At 40.0% G+C, this 11,819-nt stretch overlaps 1 protein-coding gene across 1 annotated transcript in view; it reads left to right on the top strand.

Moving 5' to 3' along the window:
- Positions 1–3,109: 3,109 nt before the first annotated feature.
- OGDHL (oxoglutarate dehydrogenase L) overlaps positions 3,110–11,819 on the top strand; it is a 77,839-nt gene continuing 69,129 nt past the window's right edge. The window contains exon 1 of the mRNA XM_070944840.1: positions 3,110–3,316. Within this exon, the coding sequence (XP_070800941.1) occupies positions 3,110–3,316 (207 nt within the window). The remainder of the gene's footprint in view (positions 3,317–11,819) is intronic.

The following is an 11,819-nucleotide window of genomic DNA, read 5'->3' as shown; positions in this document are numbered from 1 at the left end:
TAAACATAGCTATACATCAGTTGTAGAGTTGTACATAGAGAAACTTCATGGGGTCTCTAAATATGTGAATCCACTGTTCTCAAAAAAGAGTACATTTTCCTGTCCATGTCTTGAAGTAAATGAATAGGTTTACATCACGCGACTGTAAGTCATAGTGTAGTTAATTGTGATTTATTGAATAAACCATAGTTGGGTGGGTTTATACCACATGCTAAGATAGAAAGTGCACTTAATAGATGACTGCAGTGCACACTTAGTACTAAATCAAAATCAAAACAAGTCACACAGTAGTTTGGGGAGTGGGGGGGACCAGAAATGACGGTGCCTCGCAAATGTGACTTTCAGACCTGGAAACATGTCATTGTGCGGTGTCAGCTGTGCCATCACAATATTGTCTATGTGTGTCACCATTTCTTAGTGATGCCACTGCTACTCTTCAAGATAGTAGTTTTTTCCCCCAACCAGATGCTTCACCGTACATTTAATTACTGTATTCAATTTGCAATTTATCACCAGTGCATTCAGTTGAGGTATGCCTTTGGAAGCCTTGTTTTTGAAAACAATGAAACTGAGGAAGGATTAAGCTCTCTCTCATTCCTACCCCACATGCAGTGAATTTAGCAGTTGGATCTATATATCTTTATTTATTTATTTATTTTACAAAAAATCAAAGTGGATGTTAAAATTGTGGAGGTATTGCCCCAAACTATTCTTAGCAGCTTGTGGCTATCCATTCATTGTCCAACTGCTGTCTTTGTATTACCGGGTGATAGTTTTAGGTACTGGAGCACAATGGGGTCAGTTTTTGTCCCGTTTGGAATATCATCAGGATTTTCTCCTTTAAACTTTGAATTTAATTTTGAGGAATGAGTTAGCATTAAACTTTTTAAAAATATTTTCTGTTTTATCTGTTGCACACCATTCAGAATCTCAGTGGGAGGGATGGATGGCTATATAATTTGATTAAGAAATGCATAAATTAAAAAAAAATGTTAGTTTGGATGCAGAATTAAATAAAAATCATATTGTGCATAATATCCCAGGGGATTAATTTTAGCAACTTTTATCCAAGGGTTATTTGTAAAGGTAGAAACATATCACCCCCCCCCCAATTTTTTTTTTATTTCCCAAAGGTTTAAAAATCACATAAAGTCACACTTAAAATTATACATTATTTATTAACTAAGCCAAATCATTTATACATACAATTCACCCATTGTTATTTATAAACTATAGTTTACCATTATTGTTTATAAACTGTAGTTTATGCCAGTTATGCAAACCTTGGGAATTCTGGTTTACTCAGTAAATCAAAGAGAAGTAGATATGCTGGATTGATACTATAACGATACGTTACAAGCTGGAACAATATTTCTATAATTGACAATGCCCACATTCCCATAGATTGCTAAACAAATCATAGGCATTTGGAAGACAAGATTTGCTGCCATAGTGTGAGCATGAAGCTTTTGAGGATTGTGTGTGTGTGTGTGTGTGTGTGTGTGTGTGTGTGTGTATTACGTACATATATATATATATATATATATATATATATATATATATATATATATATATATATGCCTTTAGGCTTTTGAACTGCCTTTAGGATTTTTGGCATAACAGTGGTCAAATGTTTACAAAAATGTGGGCAGAAATGCACAAGCAGTGTCAGAAATAGGGAGCAGCAGTTGAAAATTAAAGGCCACTGATCCTTTACTAAGTCAATCAAGTCAATCAGAACACCGCTGGAAGGAACCTTGGAGGTCTTCTAGTCCAACTCCCTATTCAAGCAGGAGACCCCATACCCTGACAAGTGGCTGTCCAGCCTCTTCTTAAAAACCTCCAGTGATGAAGCAACCACAACATTTGAAGGCAAGCCATTCAACTGGTTTACTGTTCTCACTGTTAGGAAGTTTCTCCTTAGTTCCAGGGTCTCCTTGGTTATTTTCCACCCATTGTTTCTTGTCTTTTCTCCAGATGCTTTGGAGAATAGGTTGATCCCCTCCTCTTTGTGGCAGCCCTCAAATACTGGAACACTGTTTACATAATTATAATATAGTTACAGCTTCACTATAAGTAAAACTAATCAGGAATCCTAATCCTTTAAGATACATAGAAAGCAATTTTCACAGAGGTGTCCAACCTTGGGAACCATAAGACCTGTGGATTTCAGCTCCTAGAATTCCCCAGACAGCCATGCTGCGGGTTAAAGTTATCCATGTTGGAGACCCCTGGCCTAGCCTTTATTTTCTGCCATTTTTGGAACACAGAATCCATCCACCCTAAGAGAAGAATATTCTAAGAGTGGGAGGAGTTATCGAGGATGGACGTTCACCTTGAATCACTAGCCCTTTGGATGATGGGTGATTCTTCCAGTACTTAAAGTGGCATCCTGGGAAAATTATTTGGGAGAATGGAGTCAGATACGCTATGGATTGGAGATATGACGTCCCTGTGGGAAGGTGGGTGGAGGACAAAAACCTAGCAAGAAGGTAAAGTGTTGCAATGCAGGGCTGTGTCGTTTTGGGAACGGCGTCAGTGTATGCTCATTCTCAAGGTGTGGCCCTTGCATTGCGATGCTCTCTTGCTGGTGGTGACCACCATTGTTTGAGCATGTCCTATTTTTAGAAGGAACACTCAACAGATGGGCTGATTCACTTCACACTCACTTTAATATCTATGGAGAAAAAAACCAAGACATTTAACGGAATTAATGACAGCATTGCATTCTAAGAACACCAACAGAATTAGACTTCAAATATAGCTTTCCTTGCTTGTAAGAAACTCCACACATTTGCTCACCCAACTTCCTCCTAGCACCGATCATGTTACCTAGTTGGGTAATGAAATGTCTGCTAGAAAACAACCAGAGACTCCACAGTTCTCCTTCTCTGCCTCGGCCTCCTCTTTACAAACCCCGCTCTCTCCTAGCACCCATGGAGTTACCTAGTTGGGTAATGAAAGCCACCAAGCTCAGCGAGCACCAAAGACCCTACAGTTCAACCCTGAGCTATAAATATTCTATTGGTAACACAGTGTGTGTTTTGTTGTAAGATAACCATCATGTGTTGTCTGTTTTTCCTTTGACATAGTTCCCCATCGATGAAATATGAGTCACTTGCGGTTGCTCGCTGATACTCTGAAATGCTGTGGCATTTCTTCCTTTGTGAAGAAGAATGTAAACAGGACAGCATTTTGGCCAAGTCGGCCTTATGTTTCCCCTGGAGTCAAAGAACCATTTTTGAGCGGGAGCAATTCAACCTATGTTGAAGAAATGTATTATGCATGGCTTGAAGAACCAAATAGTGTGCATAAGGTAAGATTTATGTATCTTAGACTTCTTAGGACACTTTAAAATTGATGCTTGTGCTTCTGTTTCCTCTCAGTGCTGCCTGTGCTCCTTGTTTATTCAGATGAGAAAGTGTTCAGAAATGAAACTTTTTATTTATTTATTTATTTTTGGATTTATATTAAAACTTTAATTAATAGGGGAACACCAGCAGGTTTCTTCCACAGTTATTCGGCTTTTACGTTCCTCTTATAATATTATAATTTCGCTGTGATTATCTTGTGTCATGAAATCTAGTATATGCTTCTGTGCAGCATGATCTGTTGCAGACAGAAGAGTGGATAGAAAGGAACTTTATTTGTACATAGTTTGTTAATTAAATTAGGAGTTCTTGTGCTTTGTTATTTCTCAACTTTGGCATAGCAATATTGCATTCTAATTTTAAACTTTAATTATTTGGAGCTTCAGGGCTGTTTTCTTTCACAAAGTCTAAGCTATTAGATTTCTTGAGAATATCAGCAAATTGGGTTAGGAGTCTTGAATCTATGCGAATAAAATAAACTTTTATTATTAAACATTTAAATAAACTTTAAGATATAAACTTTTATAACTAACGCTGTTACTTAATAGCTTATGCTTTTCCTACAGAATTTTGTATTTTTATTAGGCGCTGGATATGGCCTATTGTTGCCCTTTCCCATGAGATTTTTTTTTTTTAAATCAGTGCTAAGATTCCCAAAATGCAGGGATTGACCTTAGAAGTTGTATAGGCAAATATTGCACAGATTTATGTAGATTCCATCTTTAGTATGCTAGAATATTCTAAAATAAACTTTTGAGGGAGTCATCTCCTGGGGAGAATACCATGAAGACGTATACTGTACATCTAGAAGAAACATTTTGCAATGACTGAATCACCACAGATAAAATAATATATTTGAAAAATATATATATCGAGAGAGAGATTTCCCCTTCTCTTGACACAGCAATAGAATAGAATAGAATAGAATAGAATAGAATAGAATAGAATAGAATAGAATAGAATAGAATAGAATAGAATAGAATAGAGTAGAGTAGAGTAGCGTAGAGTAGAGTAGGGTAGAATAGAATAGAATTCTTTATTGGCCAAGTGTGATTGGAAACACAAGGAATTTGTCTCCAGTGCATAAGCTCACAGTGTACATAAAAAGACAAGATACACTCATCAAGAATCAGAAGGCACAACACCCAGTGACAGTCATACGGTACGATAACCAATCAAATCATACTAGGAAACAATCAATATCAATATAAATCGCAAGGATATAAGCAACAAAATTACAGTCATGCAGTCACAAGTGGGAGGAGGTGGGTGATAGGAACGATGAGAAGACTAATAGTAAGAGTAATTCAGACTTAGTGAATAGTTTGACAGTGTTGAGGGAATTATTCGTTTAGTAGGGTGATGGCATTTGGGAAAAAACTGTTCTTGTATCTAGTTGTCTTGGTGTACAATGCTCTATAGCATCGTTTTGAGGGTAGGAGTTGAAACAATTTAATGAGAGGGGTCTGTAAATATTTTCACAGCCCTCTTTGACTCGTGCAGTATACAAGTCCTCAGTGGAAGGTAGGTTGGTAGTAATTGTTTTTTCTGCAGTTTTAATTATCCATGGAAGTCTGTGTCTGTCTTGTTGGGTTGCAGAACCGAACCAGACAGTTATAGAGGTGCAGATGACAGACTCAATAATTCCTCTGTAGAACTGGATCAGCAGTTCCTTGGGCAGTTTGAGCTTCCAGAGTTGGAGCAGAAAGAACATTCTTTGTTGTGCTTTTTTGATGACATTTTTGATGTTAGGTGTCCATTTTAGGTTTTGAGATATGATAGAACCTAGAAATTTGAAGGTCTCTACTGTTGATGCTGTGTTGTCTAGTATTTTGTAAGAGGTAGTAGTATGGGAGGGTTTCTCCTAAAGTCTACCATCATTTCTACGGTTTTGAGAGTGTTCAGTTCTAGATTGTTCTGCTTGTACCACGAGGATACTTGTTCAACCTCCCATCTGTATGCGGATTCATCGTTGTCTCGAATGAGATCAGTCAATGTTGTATCATCTGCAAACTTCAGTAGTTTAATAGATGGATCATTTGAGATGCAGTCATTGGTATATAGAGAGAAGAGAAGTGGAGAGAGCACACATCCTTGGGGGCCCCTGTGCTAATTGTACAGTATTTGCTTAGCTTCACCTGCTGCTTCCTGTCTGTTAGGAAGCTTATGATCCACTTACAAGTGTGTTCAGGTACCTGTAGCTGATTTAGCTTAGTTAGAAGAGTGTCCAGTATGATGGTATTGAATGCTGAACTAAAGTCTACAAAGAGGACCCTTGCGTAGGTCTTTGGAGATTCAAGATGTTGTAGTATGTAGTGTAGAGCCATATTAACAGCATCATCTGTCAAGCTATTTGCTCGGTATGCAAATTGCAGGGAGTCTAACAACGGATCTGTGATGGTTTTTTTTTTTTTTTTGAGAAAAGGTTTTTATTATTTTTAATCAAACAAATAACATTTTCACTTGTCTTATTTAAACATTTATAAACCCAACCTTCCACCCCCCTTCCCACCCCCCTCCCCCGACTTCCCAGAAGAAAAACAGGGTATAAATTTTATCAAACAGACGCTAAAATATGCTAAGTTAATGCAAGACTTAAAACTCCCTAGAACCCTTAACTCCCCTTCTACAGATTATTCATCAACCTCCCTTTAAACTCAAAATAGCATATAATCCTTTAAACCTAAGAGTTTTAAAAACATTAACAAACACGAATAAATAATTCAAAGCCTAAAAATCTCGTGATACATCTGTAAGATATTCTTAGTTCATTTACTTAAATTTTACTCTCCCTCCTACTTTCTCTCAAAATTCAAATATTTTTCTTAAATCTTAATTAATCATTAATTGGGTTCTTAATTCATTTACTTAATCATTGTAATTAATCATTAATACATCAATTATTAGACCAAAGAAAGTTAATCTTCCATTCTTCCTTTCTTTCTGTATTTTTTCCAGTCTTTCTTCCTCCCTCTTAGGTTTATTTTGAGGAGGTTTTGAATTTCAACTGGGGGTTGATGTATCTTTAAAACTTGTCCCTTTCTTGGAACCATTTCCTCTGATTTGGAGCCCCCATATCGACTCTTCTTGCTTATATAATCAGTCAGTTCATAGAACGAAGAGTTAACTCGATCAGTGTGTAAGGAAAAGTCCAGTTGTTGCATTTCAATTAATTGTGTGAAAGCCTCTGCCAAATCTTCCAAAACCTCGTAGGGCTGGTCAGTTTCTTCTTCTTTCTGCTCCAAATTATATTTTTGAAAAGTTCTGTCAGTTACTTCCAAAAGGGCAGGAATAAAGTTTGAAAATTCTTGAGAATCAGCCAATTCCAGCTTCTCTGCTTTAGTCAAAATGTCTCCTACATTGTCATTGTGCTTTCCTTCAAGAACATCCTCATTTGCTTTTATCTCCTCCACCAGTTCTATAGATTTTCGTTCCATGATTGCTGTTAAGTTGTTAATAATTACAATTTGGTTATTCATGGCTTCCTTTATAAATTCTGTAAGGTCTCTAAAAAAAACAAAAACCTCCTGACTCTGTGAGTCAGTTCTCTGTATCATTTCTGACGCCATTAGAGAGCTTCCACCACTTTCAGGAACTCCTTGCTTGGAAGCCATGTTATCTTAAAAGAATTTTTCTTTTCAAAGCCATAAAATCTCTTGAGCAGCTTTCTCAGATTTATTTGTAATTTATCAAGCAAGATAGTCTTTTCTACGGCCAGCTCTCAAATCCCAGCAGCTTAAGTCCAGTCTCTAAGCACAAATCTGTTAACAAGCACTTAACTTTCACTTTTCCGCCCACAATGAAGACGCCACTTCCACCTCCAGCTCAGCAAAATCAAGTGGAAACAATGTATCCCAGGAGTTAAGCAACATACTTGCAAAGGCTTGTTCTCCTGCTTCCGTTCTGTCTGCTTTTGGAATCAATTAATCTCTTTGTTGACAGCAGAGTCGGTCGCCTGCGTCTGGCTCCGTTTAAAACGGAGTCGCCATGGATCCGGAGCTTCAGTGGGCTGAACGGGGAGCTCTTACCCTCCAAGCCCCTGGAATTGCTCCAGGGGCTCCTGGGGAGCTCTACCCTCGCCCACCGGCTCTCTTCTCCTTCTTCTCCCGAAGGAGAGGTTTTCAAGCCGTCTGACAGCTGATTAGCACTGTCAGAACGGCTCCAACGGAATCGCGGGGCTGGTGGTCCTAAAAGACCGTCCGCGACGCCGGCGGTGCCAACCGGAAGCCCGGATCTGTGATGGTTTTCAAGTGGGACATTGCTAGCCTTTCAAAGGTTTTCATGGCTACAGATGTTAGAGCAACTGGTCTGTAGTCATTCAGTTCCTTGATGAAGGGCTTCTTCGGCACTGGGATGATAGTAGAGCGTTTGAAGCAAGAAGGAACATGGCACATCTCTAGTGATTTATTGAAGATTCGGGTGAAGATGGGGGCCAATTGGTCAGCAGAGACTTTTAATCAAGAAGGAGTTATCTTGTCTGGGCCTGGAGCTTTTCCTGGCTTTTGTCTGTGAAATAGGTCTTGCACTTCCTTTTCTGTGATCACCAGGGGCTGTGAACCCAATGGGATGGGGTCAGTTGTAGGAGATTTGAATGTTGTTGGTGTGTTTGAGAAAAGGTCAGTTGCAAGATGTTTGGCTGTTGATGGTGTGTCTGAGATGGGGTCAGTTGCAGGAGGCTTGGCTGTGGTTGGTGTGTCTGGGATGGGGGTTGTGGAGATAGATGGCTATAGTTGCCTTTCAAACCTGCAGTAAAACACGTTCAGGTCCTCTGCCAGTTGCTGATTTCCTTCAGCCTGGGAAGGAGGTTTGCCGTAACCGGTGATATTTTTAAGAGTTTTCCACATGTTTGCTGGTTCATTTGTTGAGAACTGATTTCTTAGCTTTTCAGAGTAGCTTCTTTTTGCTACTCTGATCTCCCTTGTTAATACATTTCTGGCCTGATTGTACAGCATTCTATCACCTTTTCTGTAGGCTTCCTCTTTGGTAGGTGGACAGGATAACAATCCTATCTACAACCTCATCTCATGCAGGATTATTCCACAATGAGACTTGCCTAAACATAAACCTTGGACTTTTTTTTCCTGAAAAAGACTAAATGTTAATATAACTTTCCACAGAATCCACAGCCTGTTTAAGATCTTTTTTCAATGGGACATTGGCCACTAATACATGCTGCGTTGCCATGGCTATGCTAAACTCTCAGGACATGTGCTAAAAACTGAATTTAAATATGATGTCCCAAAGGCAGTAGCCACAGTCAAAGGGGCCTTGAGTGCAATCCCAAAACATCTGGAGCACCACTGGAACACCTTCATCAGCATTGACAAATTCACCACCAGTCAATTGCAAAAGGCAGCTTCACTCAGAACAGCTTCCCTCCTGCAATGATATCTCTGTGTCCATCACATAACCACATCTGCCAATCCCGGGTCCTTGGAAGGAGACTCTAGGTGAACAAAGATGCCCAATCCAGTCTAAACATCTGGCTGACTGTGCAATGAACAATAATACAAGCATAATATAACCTAGCTGTCTTTTGACACTTACTAATACTGCAATACTTAACATGAATAAGATCTGGAAAAGTAGAGATGTTGATATAAATACAAAAGGCAGACTAATTAGAACAATAGCCTTCCCTATAATGATGGATGGGTGTGAGAGTTGGACACTAAGAATGGCTGATCGAAGAAGAATTGGCACCTTTGAAGAGTGGTGCTGGCTTAAATAACTGCATAAACCATGGGCAGTCAGAGTAACAGAGGCAACAGGGCAACAGAGAGGTGTTAAATCCTATAAAATCAGACAGATCACTATCACTAGAAGCTAAACTCATAACACTACAGACTGATTTACTTTGGCCATGTCGTGCGTGCAAATTCATTGGAGAAGGCAAGGAGGCTAGGAATGGTTAGCCGAACAAGAAGAAGGGGTGAGGGAAGAATGCCCTGACTTGATAACATCAAATCTGATACAAAGCTGAACATCCAACAACTGGAAGAAACTGTGATTGACAGGGTAGCATGGAGAGCACTTGCCTATCAAGTCACCAAGAGTGGGATACGACTGAATGGTTAAAACAACAATGCTGCAAATCCTAAACAGGAAGCAATGAAAAAAAAATGAAAATAATGTTTAGATTTCAACCGTATTTGCTTGAAAACTTTATCTTTCCCCCTGTTAATCCATTGGGTCAACTTTTAAGATCCCGTCTGCTTTTTCCTTCCTCCCTCTGTACCACTAATACAAACTAGCATTAATTTTACTCATGGAGTAATGTCAGGATTATATATCACTGGGAAGGGGGTTGACAAGATTCAGTCATTACTATCACAAGATTAATTGGGGGAAAAAATTGCTCGGATGCCTATGGAATTTCCATCTGCTGTGATCTTCTCAATCTGCAGCCAATCTCCCATGAAGGTGCTATGATTTCCTTGATTCTGCTTATCTGCTGTGGTGAAGGTGGTTTGGCTTTGTTTCCTTAAATACAATTATTACGCCCGACACAATCAACTTTGCAAATCCAGCTACTAGAAATGCAAATCTTTAGGGAGCACTAATATGTACTAAGAAAGAGTTTACCTGAAATCATGCAAATCTTTTTCTGGAGCCATATTTAGTCCTGGGTGTCAGGTGTGCTTCCTTCAAAGTCCAGGAAAGAATGACCCAAACTCCATTGTTTATAGAGAAAGATACTTTTACTAGAAAATGAAGTGAACGCAACCAAAGGAAAGCAGAATCTAAGGCAATAAGCGTGAAAATTGCATATAGAAAGCATCCCCTCCCACTGTCCACTGTAAATCATCCAATCCAAAGGTCTCCCAGGGGTCAGGTGGAAGCACACGTCTGGCAGCGTCATCAATCAGGAATGCCACGACCATTAGCCCAATGGCAGCTTCAAGGATACAGTCCGGTGGCTTAACTATCGGTTTCGTTTCCTCCAGCATTCTTTCCCCCCCATGCTACCTAGCTCTCCCCCCTCCCGTTATTATGGCAGCCAAAGCAGTAAAGGCGGAGGGTGACATTCGGCCCCTCTGGAGAAGAGATGTTAGTCCTAAATAGGGAAAGAGAAAACAACACAACATAGAAATTAGGGTTTATCACGATATTTGGTGTGAAACAACTGAACTTTCTTTGGCGCCCGGACATCACATTTATTCACCCATTCAGCCTGAGATAATGGGAAATGCTTCCAGGCCACCAAATACTGCATTTTACCGTGATGCTTCCTAGAATCCAAGATTTCCTTAACTTCAAAATGTTGTTTCCCTTCTATCAGTATGGGGACCGGAGGAGAGTCCTGGTTCGGACGCAAAGGGGACGAATGTTCTGGTTTCAGTAAGCTAACATGAAACACAGGGTGGATTCGTCTCAAATTTTTTGGTAATTCCAATTCAACTGTGACTGGGTTGATGAGTCTAGTGATTGGGAAAGGCCCCACATACTTTGGTCTGAGCTTTTTTGATTTCTGGGAGGTCTGTAAATATTTGGTGGAAAGATAAACCATATCACCCACTTTGTAAACGTGTGCCGGGCACCTCTTTTTGTCAGCTTGGGCTTTATGTGCTCAGTGTGCGTCATCTAAAGCTTTTCGAGTTACTGCCCAAGTACCCCGTAGTTGTTCGATCCACTCAATTAAAGAGGGGTTCTGTGGGTTATCCTGTGGTAGCTCTGGGATTGGCACAAACTCTTGGCCAGAGGCCACCTTAAACAGAGTGAAACCAGTGCTGCTATGTATGGAGTTATTATACGCCACCTCCACAAATGGCAATAAGTCCACCCAGTTATCTTGCTGGTAATTTATGTAACATCTCAGGTACTGTTCTAACACGGCATTGGTTCTCTCACAAGCCCCATTTGTCTGGGGGTGGTGGGCGGAGCTTAACCCTTGGGTGGAGCCTATTAACCCTAAAAACTCCTTCCAAAAGTTGGAGGTAAATTGCACACCCCTGTCCGAGATTATACGTTTTGGAGCCCCATGTAATCGATAAACATGCTGAATAAACAATTTTGCAAGGGTTTTAGCTGAAGGGATTTTAGAACAAGGGATGAAATGCACTTGTTTGGAAAACAAATACGTTACTGCCCAAATGACTGTGCACCCCCCACTCTCCGGTAGGTCTACAATAAAATCCATGGATATCTCTTCCCAAGGAGCATTTGGCCTTGCCACACTCTGAAGTAAACCAGGTGGCTTCCCTGGAGGTCTCTTAGCTGAGGCACACACCGGACAGCTAGCTACATATGCCTCTATGTCCTTTTTGAGTGCAGGCCACCAGAATTGTCTTTTAATGAGATGTAGAGTTTTAACAAATCCAAAGTGTCCCACCGTCTTGGCGTCATGAGCGTGCTGCAACACCGCTACTCTTAAACTGGCTGGAACATACAATTTGGCCCCAATCCAAGCTAGTCCATCACGGAGTGTACATTCATTCGAGTGGGTTC

This window comes from Pituophis catenifer, unplaced genomic scaffold (assembly GCF_029215685.1).
Source record: "Pituophis catenifer annectens isolate HBS135680 unplaced genomic scaffold, rPitCat1.0.hap2 SCAF_6, whole genome shotgun sequence".
Taxonomy (NCBI): domain Eukaryota; kingdom Metazoa; phylum Chordata; class Lepidosauria; order Squamata; family Colubridae; genus Pituophis; species Pituophis catenifer.
Note: the sequence above shows the minus strand (reverse complement) of the source record. Positions and strands in the feature narration are given on the sequence as shown.